Consider the following 17018-nt stretch of genomic DNA (forward strand, 5'->3'; position numbering starts at 1 on the left):
TGGGAAATAGGTAGAAAAATTGAAGAATTGTTTGAATTCAATAATTAATGTAACTCTGTAATGCAAAATGAAGATTTCTTCTGGGTGACTTGTGTGGGTAGTGTCATTCATGGTAATGCTTATTTCTGCATGCATTTGATGATCAGAAGAATTTATTTTTACTTCATAAAATAAAAAATGGTGTTGAACTGTCTTTCATTTACCTAAAACATTTTGAAACAAGTTTTTAAAAAAGTGCTGACTGAGTTGTTAAGCAACAATTGTAACCAAGGCAAGTGGACAACACCAGTGTAGGCATCTCCTTTGCTTTCATTTCTCCCCATAGGGCAGGACTAGTTAAATCTAACAATTAATGTGACACTTTTTTTCTCTTTTTTAATTTTCTCAGGTTTATTAATTCTGGCAGTTTTTTTACTCCTGTGAGAAAACTTTTTACTCTACATATTTATTGAACCCCTGTGGTGTGTACCAGGCATTGATATACTTTATGAACTTTTAATCTGTGGAGAGTTTTGAACATTATAGTGGTGTTTGTTGGTTTTTTCATGTAACTGGCCTTTGATTATTATGGTAGGAAAAGTGTTTATTGACTTCTCTATTTCTATACAGTTTACTTAGATTATGCAAAGTATATATGTATTTAAAAGGATAATGTCTAAAATAGTTATTGAAGTACTTTTTATTTTTTGTGTTTCCTAGTTATGTTGAAACCTAGGCCATTATTAGTCATTTAAAATTTTTCTTAATATATTTTTTAAAAATGTTGATAGGAGAGTTGCTTTTCTTTTTGTTTTTGGCGTGTGTGTGTGTGTGTGTGTGTGTGTGTGTGTGTGTGTGAGTGTGTGTGAGGCTTCCTATTTTCTTTTGACCAATTTTCTTTTATGAGTACATGACCTTTGGGATTTTTTTTTAGTAGGTCTAGAATTTTTCAATGTTTCATATGGATGAATTGCTTGAAGGACTTTTGGGTTTTCTCTTTGTTATTCTCATTAGCTATGATAAGCTTTAATGTTATAAAATGTAAACTTCAATGATATTTATTATATTTCTTTTACAAGCAGAAGAAAAATATAAATTGATTTTACTTTCTTGACTAATATTGATCTAAAGATTCCGTCTTGGTGGATACTTTCACTGTGACCTAGGTTTAAATCTTATCAACCTCAGTTGTGCCATTTATTTCATCAAAAGTTTTAACCAAAAGGGAGATGTTTTATTATATCACTATCTACAGTAAAGAGTAGAAATCGTTTCTAATTCAGGGAAATCCGAGAATCTTTTATTTGTATCTGATCTTCAAATCTACCTAAAGATTGGTATGGAAAATAAAATAATCATGTGAGCCTATGGAAGGAAAATATTTGAGAAACTCAGAAGGATATATGATAATAGTTTGTTCCTTTTTAAAGTGTAACTTGTTATTTTCTGAAACCAACTATACTGAAAATTTTTTAAAAAATTAATATACTTGCCTACATTTAAAAAATACCAGTTACTCATGTTGTTGTTTTTCAATGGTTTTCCAAAACATGTACCTCTCCTAGCCTTTTTTTTTAATGTTAAATTTATCTTTATTGTTGAAAGTATTACAGATGTCCCCATTTTTCCCCCGTTGACCTCTCCCTCCCCCCAGGCCTTCATCACACTATTGTCTGTGTCCATGTGTTATGCATATATGTATATAAGTTTTTTGGTTGATCTCTTTCCCTCCCACACACATTCCCACCCCCACCATCCCTCTGAGATTCCTCAGTTTGTTCCATGCTTCTGTATCTCTACTCTAGATCTGTTTTGTTCTTTTACACTTATAGTAGATGTTAGACATGTTGATGAAATATTGAACAAATATTTTTGTTATTAAAATATAGAACAGTGGATTGCTATACTAAATAGTCCTGTGATGTTGTTTGTTTAATTAAGTTACCAAATCTGATTGCTGACACTGAAACTTTCAGTCATTGTTGAGGCACTTTTACATGTCTTTTACATGTTTCTGGGAATAATCTATGCCTATCTCTCTTCATCTTTATTCCTTTTTGATGATTGGTTTAGTAATTTCCTCGGCTCCTGGTAAATGTTCTTGCTCCTTTATAATTTTACCAGAAAACTTTTCTGATATCAACATTGGTTTATTCAACTCTAATGAGGTTAAAGCATTGATTGTATATTTAATATAATTGTTTGCCAAACATTGCATGATCTTCAGTTCATCCACTCAAAGTTCTGTTTCTAACACTAGGTTGCAATTTAAAAGTTTATTAAACAAACTTTGAGATAAATAAGGATAGAGGAGCCTTAAGCTCTGTAATCTTTTAGTTTGGGATATGCTTACAATACTAGTGTTTAAAACCATTTGAAGTGTTTAGGAATGAGTGGAAATCCATTGTAGCATCCAGGGGTTTTGCTGTTAGTACCTAAATAAAGATTTTTTTTAAGAAAAAAGTTTGCTTTTTCTCCTATAGGCAGCAATGGATTTTTGCATGAACATGAACACAAAAGCAAATAGGAAGAAGTTGGTACGGGCACTCTTTATAGTTCCCAGACAAAGGTAGGTATTTTTTTTTTTTTTTTAAAAAGAGTAATTTGTTAGTGTTTTTACTTTTGCAGTGATGATTGTAAGATCAAAGTTTTTAAAGTATTTAATTCTTTAAAAACATTCCTTGTCAACAGACATTATTATTAGCAAATTTTTAGAACTTGTTTCTCATTGATTTTTGTTCTTTTTTTCTCATTCTAAGTGGAAATATTTAGAGAATGTAACTTAATAATCTTTGCTAGAAGCAGCTGACTTTGATTTTTCCTTTTGAGAAGAAAAAATAGTAAATGGTATATAAGTTTTTTGGAGAGTTTTAATTTTGTGTAAAGATTAGACTAATTGAGTGTGTTTAATTCTTGCCGTTGTGTTTAAATGAAAATTTTCAAGTTATTTTGTAATTATTATAGTTTGGAATTGGAAGTCATATTAGTATGTGCTGCTAGGAATTCAAGTAGCATATTCAATTGTGTGCATTATGCTCTTAGAGAATTCTAATGCTCTAAATTACACTAAATGCCCTACTTCATCTGCAAATTTCAGGACCACTCATAGATTATTCACCTTTGGAACTTGGAGAAGATTCATTTCTGTTTATTCAACAGTAAATAATTAAAGAATTTTATTAACTGTTATGATGATTACATACAAGTTAGCTAAGATAGATACAAAAAAGATAAGAATTCTAAGGGATTTTACTAAAGGTTTCTTAAGCAAGATTTTAATTTGGTTCTTTCATTGATAGGGGCCCATGATCTCTTAATGGTAAGATTTCTCAGTGAAACCAAATCACTACCTTTTTTCTCTCTTTAATACTGGTTTTTATTTCTTCTCAGCATCATTAATATGAGCACTTGGTTTTTTATTTTAGTGGGGCAAAGGAGATGGAATGTGCTAATATCATAAGGAAGTAAGAATTATCTAGTTGAGAAAGTAAAAAAGATGAATATTTTTATTACATAAAATTATATATTGCATTTTATCAAATGCAAGATGCTATTAGTTATGAGGTGTGCCAGTATTTTATGTGCAATAAGGAAGAAAAATATTGGCAATTTTAAGGCTTTGATTATGAAGCATATTTCACTTTCATATACAGGGGCAAAAGTATGTTTATGGTTGTTCATCTGGAAAATACAATAATAAATAATAACACAAGAAAAAACTAGGTGTTTTCTGTATTCACAACTGTAAACCTACTTTTGCCCCACCCTGTATTTGTAAATGGGAAAAAGTGTGCACCTTGAATTAATGAGAACTCAAATATTTTTTTCCTCCGTGTCTTGGACCAGATTTTCTCAAGTAATGCTTTTCTTTACCTTATACAATGGAATGCTTACTTTCATATATTTCTTCTCAACTGTGTATTTGAATGAAGAAACATGTATAGCAGTCATCTGGAATTATATAACAGAATAAAGCAGAGTTAGCAAAAATAAAAGGCTTTATTAACAAAAGAAATCATGCAGTGATATTTAAGCAGTTTACTTATAAAAGAGCATCTTGTTTCTCTGTATTCCCATTTCATTCCACTCTACCATGACCTGTTCCCCCCTCAGAAAAATAAGTTCTCAAAGACTATGTACTATTATTTGGTTTTATACCAGTTATGTCCTTTATTGCTGAATTTATGTGCTTTTAGCTTAGCAGTTATCTGCAGATTAGGAGTAGTTGGAATCTGCTAGAAACCACAGACTTGAAAGTAGTAGGAAGTAACAATTTAAAGTTTAGTTTGAGAGGAGAAGAAAAAAAATAAAAGATACAAGTACTTAAAATGAATGTATAACATTCTGGAGCCATGAGGAAGAGTCTTACATACCTGAAAGGTATAAATATAATAATTTAGGTTTTTGGTGTTTTTTAAAAATCCTCACCCAAGGATATAGTTTTTTTAATTGATTTTTTAGAGAGAGAAGGGGGAGAGAGAAAAATATCAATGTGAGAGAAACATTGACCTGTTGCCTCCTATGCACCCCATCCGGGAATCAGACCCACAACTTTTTTGATGTACTGGACGATGCTCTAAGCAACTGAGCAACCTGGCCAGGGCTAATTTAGGTTTCTCATAATCAGTCTAAGTGATCAGGAAAGATTAAATTATGTTCTAAAATTTTTTCACTCATTGACTGATTCATTAAGGCAGCAATTTTCAACTGGTATGTGCAAGAATTTTTAAAACATGCAGTACCTTACTATTTAATCAGAGGCACTGACTTCTTTTCCCTTAGATTGTCAAATAAAAAAGTGACAACAGCCAACACAACAATGTGAGCAAATCAAAATTATACTAAATTTCTTGTCAGATCAGCAAAAAATATATTTTTTGATGTGCCACAGAATTTTAGATTAGTTTATTTGCACCATGAGATGAAAAAGGTTGAAAAATCGCTGCATTAAGGGTTTGCTGTATACCGTGATTAGTGCTGGAGATACAGTAGCGAACAAGAGAGGTTTGTCTCTTGTGTTCACGCAGACTACAGTTTGGATAGGAAGACTAGGAAATCTAAGTGCAATTACCAAGAAGAATCTCAGCATGCTTTCAAGTATATAGCAAGTGGAACTGATTGATTTATTCTGGGGTGAGAGAAGGCTGCCTGGAACAAGGTCATTTAATCTGAGTTCTGAGAAAGGAATTAGCTAGACTAGGGATGAGTGAGGAACGGGAATGTTGAAAGAGCATTTCTGATAGAGGCAACAGTGTGTGCAAAGAGCCAGAGACACACATCAAACTACTGCAAAAATCTCTTTCTTGGTTTTCCTGGACATTGACCTCTAAAATAAGCTGCAGGAAATGGCCCTGTGTACTTCTTTATCTCTGGCACTTAGCACAGTGCCTGACAACTAAAGATAAGATCAAGTACCATGGCATTTTATACGCCATTTCAACTTCTTTAGCCACTCTTGATCTTGGAAAATCCTCATCTGTAATGATATTTTGACTACCCTTTCTTCTCTCTACTTCCAAGCTTCTGTTTTCTATTCTATCTGTGGGGTATCCTTTATTATGCCTCTGAAAATCTCTGGCTCAGCCTTTAAGTCTTAGCATCAGAGCTGTCTTCACTGAATAATCATCCTTATTTCTTTTTTAAAAAATTTATCTTGCCCTGCCGGGCCTGGCTCAGCGGTTGAGCATTGACCTAGGATCCAGGAGATTGGGGTTCGATTCCTGGTCAGGGCACATGCCCGGTTTGTGGGCTAGGCAGCCGATTAATGACTCTCTCATTGATGTTTCTATATCTTTCTCTCCCCCTTCTTTCCTCTCTCTGAAATTAATAAAGACGTTTAAAAAAAATAATAAAAAATAAAAATTTATCTTTATTGTTAAAAGTATTACAGATATTCCCCCTTTTGCTCCTTTATTCCCCTCTACCCTGCATCTGCGCCCCCCCCCCCAGGACTTCACCACACTATTGTCTATGTCCATGGGTTATGTATATATGCATATAAATTCTATGATTAATCTCTCCCTACCCACTCACCTACCCTCGTCTTCCCACTGAGATTCATTAGCCTGTTCCATGCTTCTATGTCTCTGGATCTCTTTTGTTCCTCAGTCTGTTTTGTTTATTAGATTCCACATATGAGTGAGGTCATGTAAAACTGAATCAGGAAGAATCAGAAAACCTGAATAGGCTAATAACTGATAAAATCGAAGCAGTAATAAAAAAACTCCCAGCAAACAAAAGCCCTCAGCTTCCTCTAATCTACTGTTTATTCCTTCCAATGTATTCTTTATTTCTGCTATGTCATTCTTAATTTCCTTCATAGTTTCTATATATTTTTTCATGCTGTTGAGCATCTTTATAATTAGTATTCTGAACTCTATATCTGATAGATTGCTTATCTCCATTTCATTTAGCTTTCTTTTCGGAGGCTTCTCTTGTTTTTGCATTTGGGGCTTGTTTTTTTGTCTCCCGATTTTGGTTGCCTGTTTGGGTTGTTTCTATGTATTAGGTAGATCTGCTAGGATTCTCAGTCTTTTTGGAGGGTCTCTGGTGCAGGCCAGTGTCAGATGCAGTTTGTGACTGGCCCGAGTACCCTGTTTGGAGCTATCAGCAACCCTCAGCTTGAGGTCTCCTCTGCTGGGGCTGAGTGCGTTTGGACAGGACCAAGATGCACACCAAAGTCTGTTTTTCCAAGGTCCAGGTCCAGAAGCAGATCAGGCAAAGACTCAAAGCACTCTGAGGTCTGCCTCTGCCTGCAGGCTGATTAATCTGATCCTCTTAATGAGCTTCAGGCTGTAGAAACTTCTCTGAGTAGGACCAGAGGTTGTCTGGCAGGGTGGGGCTCTTGCTTATCCCCCCAGGCAAAAGCAACAAAATGTCTGAGAAAGATGTCCTCTACAGTATGGGGAAATGAGTTGGCACAGGAATCCAGAGGGGTGTGAGCTCTATCTCCAGAGCCCACAATGCTAGATTCCCCTCACACAGCTCCAGTCCACTCTGCCCTCCCTCTGCTGAAGCCCAAGGTGAATGGCTGCACACAAAATTTTGTGCGTTGGCTCTTTAAGAGGGTGCCCGCAGTGCAGCCACCTCTCCCTGGGAGATAGAAACCCGGCTGCTTTTCACAGCCAAATGTTATGTGGGCACCTTTCTTAGTTTTGGTACTCTTGTCTGGGAAGCCCATCCTGGGGTTCAGGCTCCAGAATCTTCAGTGGGAACCCTCACAGCTGAGATGTCCCTCTGGACCTTCAGCTGCTGCCTCTGGGATCCCCCCAGCCCTCTTGCACCTCCGCACTTCCTACCAGTCTCTATGTGGTCTCCACTTTAGGTGCTTGGTTATGAGGTTGCTCTCCAGCTCGTCTTCAGTTGCAGTTGATTATTCAAGATGGTTTTTCTACATTTTAGTTGTAATTCCAGTTTGGTCCAGGGAAAGTGTCAGTGTAGCTTCCACTCAGTCTGCTGCCGTCTTTAATCTCCCCTTATTTCTTTTATGTAGATATAGGTGCTCTTTTGTAGCACTTTCAACGTGTCTTCATATGAAGAGCTAGGCACATTATATCACAATGTTGGTTTGCCGCCTGTATCCGTACCACACTGTAAAAAACTGTAAGCTCTTTAAAAGAGAAGACTAGACCTTTTCATTTGTACATCTCCAACAACAGGTGTCGTGTTTGCTATACAGTTAAGTGCTTGAATATATTTGATGAGTTAATGTTGGTCATATGCAAATTAAAAAATTTATTTTAAAAAAATAATATACCCACAGGGCTCACAACTCAGAAGTATAAAACATTACATCCTGAAAAGTATCCTTTCTGTCCTGGTCTCCCTATCTACCTAGTTCCCACTCATCCTAATGGGAAACCACTGTCTTGATTCTTGTGTACCCTTCCAAAGTTTCTTTTGCATTTAGGACAAGAAAATACACTTATAGGTTCTTATATTTCCTGATTTTTACACAAGGGCAACTTATTGTACCTATTACTCTACTACTCTTTTCACTGAACGTTATCTTGGCGATCGATCTTTTCATACCAATACATAATTTCCCTTGTTCTTTTAAAGATGCATTGTTTCTTTTTAATGTATGTACTATATTTAACTGTTTTGGACATTCTGTTCTTTACTGTTATGAACAATGCTGTATTTGTACTTCACCTTTTTTTCTTTTTTCTCCTCTTGATTATGTTAGCTAGTGGTTTATTCATTTTATTTTTTTATTTTTACGAAGGGAGGGAGGGAGGGAAGGGAGAAAGAAAGAAAGTGAGCTTCTGGATTTATTGTTTATGTATTTACTCTACTGTTTTACTGTTTTCTTAGTCATTATTTTTGGCCTTTATCTTTGTTAATTTTTTCCGTTTTGGTTTCATTCATTTTATTCCTTTTTTGGCATTTAATATATTGTTGTCCTTTAAGCATGGTTTTAGCTGTGTCTCTTAATTTTGACATGGGATAATTTCTGTTTTTATGTTTTCTAGAAATTCTCTAATATCAGTTTCTTTAATTTTAAGTTTTATTTAGTTTGGTTACCTAATGAGATATTTGAGAGAGAATTGAAATTTTTATGTCGTGAGACTTTTTGTTTTGTTTTCTGACTTGGTTAATTAATTTATTTTTTTTGCACGGTGATTAGAGAATAGTATTATTTTTACTTTTTGGAATTCTTTTGAAATATTCTTTGTGGCCTATTCTATAGTCAATTTTTATGAAAATCCTATGAGCATTTTTTAAAAAAGTTATATTCTTTGTTTTTATGGTGTAGAGTTAAATGGATTGATCAGACAGGTTTACTTTATTTTTAAATTAAAAAAAAAAAAAAATCTTTATTGATTTCAGAGAGAGGAAAGGAGAGGGAGAGAAAGAGATAGAAACATCAATGATGAGAGAGTCATTGACCGGCTGCCTCCTGCACACCCCTGACTGGGGATCGAGCCCGCAACCTGGGCATGTGCCCTGACGGGGAATTGAATCCTGATCTCCTGGATCCTAGTTCGACGCTCAACCACTGAACCACACCCGACCGGGCAGGTTTACTTTATTAAATCACTATTTTATTAAGGTCTTGTGTTTCCTTGACTTTTGTTTTGTCCATTAGCCTGGGGTTATGAGTTGAGAGAAGTGAATTGAAGATAAATGCAGTTGATATGTTTTTTCTTTTAAATTTTTTTTTTAAGTTTTATTTTATTTTTATATCTCTTTATTGATTTCAGAGAGAGGAAAGGAGAGGGAGAGAGAGATAGAAACATCAATGATGAGAGAGTCATTGATTGAGCCCGCAACCCGGGCATGTGCCCTGACCAGGAATCGAACCCTGATCTCCTGGATCCTAGGTTGATGCTCAACCCCTGAGCCACGCGTGGCTGGGTGATATGTGTTTTTTCTGATAACTGCTGTGTGAAGATAAAACTTATATCTCATTGTGAATTATACCTTTTTTCATTATAAAGTGTTCTTGTTAGTCTTATTTAATGCTTCTTTGTCCTAAACACTAACTTATCTGGTATTACGATTTTGGTTTTTATGCTTTCTTTTTATTTTCATTTATTCCAGTATACTTTAGTCTTTTTATATTCAGTCTTTTAGAATCCCTTCCTCCCTCCCTCCCCTTCCCTTCCTTCCCTCCCTTCCCTCTTTCCTCACCTTAGTATATTTTTTTCATTGCTTTTTACGCATCAACTGGTTGCCTCCTGCATGCACCCCAATGTGGGGAGTGGGGGAGGGAGGCAGGGAGTGAACCCCAAACCAAGGTACTGGGAATCAAACCTGCAGCCCTTTCATTGCACAGGCCGATGTTGTAACCACTGAGACACATTGGACATGGCAGAATCACTTTAGTTGAGTCTCTTTTGTATATTATTGATTGAATTTTACTTGGAGATTCATTCTGAAAGTGTTTCTTATGATAAGTTAAACTATTTACATTTTTGCTAAGACAGATAGGAATTAGTTTGAGTTCTGTTATATTATTTGTCTTTTCAGTTTAATTTTTTAAGTTTTATATGATCTGTTTGTATTGTCTTACTTAGTGTACACATGTGGGTTTAGGTGTTTTCTGATTTTAGGATGGTTTTTGTATATTTGTTTGAGTAGTTACTTTCATGATTATAGGTTTGCTTAGTGATTGTTTAGACAGTCTTACTGTTTCCCATGAGCAATGATAAAATAGCCTGTGTTCTCTCCCCTTTTTCCTCTCTTATCACTCTCCTCACCCATCTGAATTTAATCAATAATGTTATCTTCCTTAATATGTATTTTTTTACTCCTGAATGTGCTTATACTTGTATTATTTGTCATCTTTGAATGATATTTAACTTTTCAACAGTACAAGTAGGCACAGCAAACTTAATGACTTTCCGTCTTTTTCATTCTTTCTCCCTTTTTTTTATTTCTACGTTGATAACATATCTGGATAGGGAACATAACATTTCCATTCTAATTTGTCACTCTAACCCCCTCATTTGTTTTTATCTTAGTTCTAAAGTTTAAAATATTTTATGTTCCCTGCCAGTCCTCTTTCTCTGGTTTCCCCATTTATCTGTTTCATTGCTGAAGTTCATCTTCTAATAATTTTCTCAAGAAGAATCCTTGGGAAAAAAATATCCTTTGAGTTCTCGTATATTCAAAATGATATATCTGTGAACTTTTTACTTGGTTAGAAAAGTCTTTAATTTTGAAGATCTTTTGTCCTTGACACTCAGGTGCCTTTCTACCTTGCCTGCAAAATTTGGCTTGACCCTGAGGATTATAACTTGCTACCTAGGGAGGCTGGAGTAGAAAGATAGTAGTCAACTGCTACTAAGTCTCTTCTTCTATTTCTTATTCTCTTTTTCCACATCCCCATGTACTTACAGACCTTTCTCCAATCTTTGAACACAAGAGAAAAGTAATAGCCGTCAAGGGGAGAGGTAAGGGAACAAAAAGGGTTGCTTCTAGAGTGAGCAGGCTAGAATAGTCTCCTGGGTAGCCAGTTAGATGGTATTAGAGATAGGAGCAGGTTACTCTGTGAGCCCTGTGGACTTAGGGACAAGCTGGGACACTTTGGGAGAGAAGGGCAAGGAAAAACTTAGCTCCTTTTAGCTCCTGTTCTCACCTAGCTTCATTATCCTCCCATGCCCACCTAGTCCCTGTAGGAAGGACCTTTTAGTAAACTGTCTCCTTCTTTGTGCGGCATTTTCTCTCCCTCACCCAATTACATGAATCCTATTGAATATCTTTATTCTTTTTTGTGGCCAGGATTTCCTCCTTCATCCATCCAGCTCATTCATCTTGACCAAAAAAATGAGCTAACAAAACAAGAATGAATTATTTAAATAGTAATTTGAGTGCCTAGGACTATAAGGAACCAAGAGTGTTATATATGTGTATATATAAATAGTCTGTGGTAGAGAATTTAACAATCTTACCTAGTGTGTGTAGTTTGGTTTGGGAAGCACTAAATTAGGTAACTCATAAGGTTCTTTATAGTTCTTTGGGGAAAAATAAAGCTCTATTGAGATATAATTCACATACCATACAATTCACCCATTTGAAGTGTACAGTTAAGTGTTCTAAATATATGCAACCATCACTACAATCAAATTGTAAAATATTTTTGTCCCCCTAAAAGAAACCTTATGTCTGTTCGCAGTTAATCCCATTCTGTCTCTGCCTACCCTCCCCCTGCCCTAAGAAACCACTAATATATTTTTAGTCTTCATGGATTTGCCTATTCTGGATATATGATATAAATGAAGTCATATAATATGTGACCTTTTGTGCCAGGCTTCTTTCATTTAGCATGTTTGCAAGATTCATTCATGTTGTAGCCTTGATTAAATTTTTCTTTTTAAGGCTGAATAATATTTTATTGTATAGATGTACCACATTTTATTTACCTACCCATTCATTTATCAGTTGATGGACATTTGAGTTGTTTCTACTTCTTAGCTGTTGTTAATAATGCTGCAGTTACTATTTGTGTACAAGTTTTTGTGTACCTTTTATATTTTCAGTTCTCTTGGGTATATATACCTAGGAGTGGAATTGCTGTGTTTTATGGTAACTCTATGTTTAACATTTTTGTAACTGCCAAATTTCTGTGGCTGCACTCTTTTACATTCCCAACAGCTGTGATTGAAAAATTCCAGTTTCTCCATATCTTCACCACTGCTTGTTGTCTCTTTTTGCTTATAGCTATCCTAGTGGGTATGAAGTGGTATCCCATTATAGTTTTGATTTGTGTTTCACTAATGGCTAATGATTTTGAGCATCTTTTCATGTGCATATTGGCCATTTGTACGTCTTCATTGGAGAAATGTCTGTTTAAATCCTTTGCCCTCGTTTCAGTTATGTTGTGTTTTTGTTAAGTTTTGAGTTCTTTATACTTTGTACATGTCCTCGTCAGATATAATTTGCAAATATTTTCTTCCATTTTATGAGTTATCTTTTACTTTCTTGGTATCAATTATAGTGCAAGTTTTAAAATTTGATTTAGTCCATCTTTACAATTTTTAAAGGTTTTAACTTTCAGTTATCTTCTTCCTTTATTAAACAAATAGTGGTTGGCCCTGGCTGGTGTGGCTCAGTTGATTGGAGTGTCTTCTGTGCACTGAAGGGTTGTGAGTTCAATTCATGGTCAGGGCACATACCTAGTTGATCCCTGGTTGGGGAACGTAGAGGAGGCAACCGATCGATGTCTCTCTCTCTCCCTCTCTCCTTTCTTTTCCCCTTCCCTCCCTCTCTCCTTTCCTCCCTCTCTAGAATCATTAAAAAAAGAATAGTGGTTAAAATAATCTCAAAAAGCTGGCATTTTATTGCTCAGTCTATTAATTTGAAGGACTCGACAGAAAGGACATCTAGAATTTCCCTTAATTGGATATTATTTTATAGTTAATTTACACATTTATACACACATGTAATTGAAATTTCACAGAAGTGTTTATATCGTAATTATACATATGTTATCAAGATTAGAATCACTCCTAGCACCTCAGAAGGCTCCCTCACCTAGCAAACTTATTAGTGTAAAGTCAGAATCAGGGGAAGTACCTAGGGATCTCTTAGTTCCTTGTTTTAAATATAGACAAATCTGGTATTGGTTTAGTGACTTTGAAGCCATATAGATTTATCCAGATTTTAGCAGGTGGATGTTCAGATTTTCTTTAGATTAATATAAGCAGAATATTCTTTACAGGCAGAATACTTCTCTTGATTCTTGAACAACTTTTCCTGGTCCAATTTTTTTTTTTTTTTTGGTGAGGTTGCTGGAGTTTTTATGAGACACTTGCTAATTGAACCTCTCCCCTCCCTCTTGCTGAATTCGGATATACGAAAAAATGAGTTTGTGGGAAATCTATTAGTATGTTATACCACTTGATGGCACTGTTGCACTGGGAACATCAACATTGTGAAAAAAGTCTCAGAGCATTTGGATATTGATTTCAGAGTAAATGACCCCAGTCTTTTGTATATTATATTTCATCTTTTTTGAATCATCATCTGCTTTAGTGTTTCCTATGAAGAAAATCCTTTATATTCTTTAATTGACTGGTAACAGTTTTCTGTCATTTTTTTCCAGGCATTTTTAAAAAAAATTTTATTTTTGTTTAAAATATTACAGATGTCCCTTTTTCTCCCCAATGACCTGTTCCACCCTTTCCCATCCCCCTCCCCAGTCCCTCTCCCCACCATTGTCCATGACCTTGGGTTGTGCATATATGCATATAAATTCTTTGGTTACTCTCTCCCCCTCCATCCACCTGCCCTCCTCCATCCCTCTGACATTTGTTAGTCTGATCTTTGCTTCCATGTCATTGAATCTATTCTGTTCATCTGTTTATTAAATTCTTTAGATTCCGCATATAAGCAAGATCATGTGATGTTTGTCTTTCTCTGCCTGGCTTATTTCACTTAGCATAATATTCTTCAGGTCCATCCATACTGTCCCAAAGGGTACGAGATTATTCTTCTTTACAACTGCGTAGTATTCCATGGTGTAGATGTCCCACAGCTTTTTTTTATCCACTCATCTACTGATGGGCACTTGGGCTGTTTCCGGATCTTAGCTGTTGTAAACTGTGCTGCTATGAACATAGGGGTATATATATTTTTTCTGATTAGGGTTTCAGGTTTCCAGGCATTTTTGAACACATAAAATTTGTAACTTTCAACAGTTAAATTCTTTAGATCACATTGATTTTTTTTTTTTTTTTTTTTAAAGAGATGGAGGGAGGGAGAGGGAGAGAGAAACATTGCTGTGAAATTGAGACATTGATAGGCTGCCTCCTACATGCCCCCTACTGGGGATCAGGATAGAGCCAGCAAGCCAGGCATGTGCCCTGACTGGGAATCGAATCAGCAACCTTTTGTTGGACAGATTATGCCCAACCCACTGAGCTACACTGGCTAGAGAAATTCTTTAGATATTAAAAAGAAAAAAAGCTGGAAGTTTCTTTTAGGAAACTGATTATAAGATAAAAGCCTTTAAGAACCCCCTCCCCCCCTCAAGTAGCAAATGTGTGTTTGTTCCTGAATTCTTGTTATTGCTTGTACTTGGTGACTGGATGTCTACTAACTTGATGATCATTAACTTCTAGGAGAATACTTAAAATGTGTGATTCAAAAGGCCTTGAAAGTATAAGCAAGGTTTTATTATTATGTAAGGAAAAAACATCCTTTTAAATGGTTCACTCATTAACTCTTAGTAAAATAATTATCACTCTCTTAGATGATTATAGAATTCAGTTTTCAAAGGAAAGATATAAGGTTATTTTCTAGTTGACTTTCAGAAAAGTCAAATAAAATACATACCTAGCTTAAATTTTAACACAGAAATTAGCTCTTTATGTTGATTAAAATGTTATATTTGTGTTTAAATAACTTTAATGTGATTGATACAGAATTTGGCACTCCATTTTCTTTCAGGCTCACATTTGTAGAGAAGGTAGAAAAGACAGAAAAGCACGCTTGTGCAGGACTAGCTTTGAAAAAATGTATTACATTATTTATAACATTAGGGATTTTATTTTGTGAAGTAATGAATGAAGAGTCATAGAACTTGAAGATTTAAGTAGGGCAGAATGACATTTAGTTTCAGCTATCTATCTAATTGTAAAAGTGTAATGGAAAAAGAGGAATTTTAGGAACTTGTTAGTTTGAGAAGGATGTGTTGAGTTTAATAGGGAGTAGGGGATTCTGAGAGAATGAAATATCTAACTTCCGTGTTGCCAATTCCAAAAGAAACAAATACGAGGATTACACACTACCTGGAAAGGCTTAAAAGAGTTCAGATCTTCCAGGGAATCCTTAAACTATGCTTTAAATCTGTGCTGAAGCTGAAAACACTTATCTGTGGTGTTAGTGCACTGATGGGAGCCTGAATGGATAGCACAGACTACTTTACTTTAAAATAAATAGCTATACCTACCTTTTTTGGGGGGCTAGGAAAAAGCTTTGAAGTAGATTCAGCTAGTTGGAAAAAGAAAAAAATGAAGCAAAACGTAAGGGTCTTGCCCAGGAAAAGAAGAAAAAGGAAATGACCTAGTTGAAATTATTTTTGATGCTAAGTTATAATCTGAAATTTTATTGAAAAATACATTGAAAAGACAACCAAGATTAAAATTAATTTTAAAATTTAAAAACTCAAGAGCTGGTTCTTCAAAAAATCTAAATAGAGAAGCATTTAGAAAACATAAAGAAGAGAACATTAAAAAGTTTAAGAAATGAGTTATGATATGCTAGAAATATTTAAAAACTACTTGAAAATCTCAGTGAAACAGGTAATTGTTGGGAAAAAATACACATTTTATAATTATTCAAGACAAAATAGATGAGTTATCATGGGAAAAATGTAAAAAATTATATTTTGTTTTGAATAGATTAAGACTAGATAGCTTTATTGAGTTTTTCCAGTCTTTTATGGAACAAGTGATTTTTTTCTGCTATATTGTTCATTCCAGACCATAAAAAAGAAAACTTGCCATTTCATAATATTCAGAAATAGGCAAAATTTATAACAAAAAAAGTGAGAAAAGTTAAAAGTATTAACCAATCTCACTTTTGAATTTTGATATAAAAATTTTAAGTAAACCACTAACAAATCATATTTAATAGTATATTAAAAATAAAAATCTAGCCCTGGCCAGGTGACGCAGTTAATTGGAGCATCATCTGTATACCCCAAAAGGTTGTAGGTTCGCTTTCTGGTCAGGGCACATACCTAGGTTTGATCCCTGATCAGGGTGCATATGGGAGGCAACCTGTGTTTCTCTCATATCGATGTTTCTCTCTCTCTAAAATTAATAATATATCCTCAGATGAGGATTTAAATAAATCAATAAATAAATATCTTGTGTGATCAAAAAGGATTGATCTTAGGAATGAAAATATGTATATTTTTTTATTTTTAATCCTCTCCAGAGGACTTTTTGCTCATTGCTTTTTAGAGATAGTGGAAGGGGGGGAGGGATAGAGGGAGAGAGAGAGAGAAACATCAATGTGAGAGAGTGACATCAATTGGTTGCCTCCTGCACACGCCCTGACCAGGGCCCGGGATCGAGCCTGCAACTGAGATACGTGCCTTTGGCTGGACTCAAACCCAGGACCCTTCAGCCCACAGGCTGATGCTCTAACCACTGAGCTAACGGTGCTAGGGCTGAAATATTTTAAATAGGAAACCTATTATTATATATGTAACAAATAGGAAACCTATTAATATATAATGTTAGTAGTGAAAACTATATGACTATTTCTTTAAAAAAATTTTTAAAATTTATTTCGAGAGAGAAACATTAATTTGTTGTTGCACTTATTTATGCATTCATTGGTTGATTCTTCAATGTTCTCTGACCAGGGATCGAACCTGCAACCTTGCAATATTGGGATGATGCTCTAACCAACTGAGCTACCCAGCCAGGGCCTATGAATATTTCATTAATTGCATAAAAGATATTTGATAAATGAGCTTTTGTTTAATAAAATAAAACTTGATCAAGTTTAATATTCGTATAAAAATAGGATATTTTCTTAATATGGTGAAGAATAGACTAAAAGTTAACAATATACTT

At 34.9% G+C, this 17018-nt stretch overlaps 1 protein-coding gene across 2 annotated transcripts in view; it reads left to right on the plus strand.

Annotated features, from left to right (window-relative positions):
- The window catches only part of UPF2 (UPF2 regulator of nonsense mediated mRNA decay), a 108124-nt gene that overhangs the window by 37471 nt on the left and 53635 nt on the right, over window positions 1-17018 (plus strand). For both annotated transcript variants that reach the window (XM_016203930.2, XM_016203929.2), the window contains exon 8: window positions 2463-2548. In XM_016203930.2, coding sequence (XP_016059416.2) covers window positions 2463-2548 — 86 coding nt within the window. The remainder of the gene's footprint in view (window positions 1-2462; window positions 2549-17018) is intronic.

This window comes from Miniopterus natalensis, chromosome 1 (genome assembly GCF_054644295.1).
Source record: "Miniopterus natalensis isolate mMinNat1 chromosome 1, mMinNat1.hap1, whole genome shotgun sequence".
Classification (NCBI taxonomy): Eukaryota; Metazoa; Chordata; class Mammalia; order Chiroptera; family Miniopteridae; genus Miniopterus; species Miniopterus natalensis.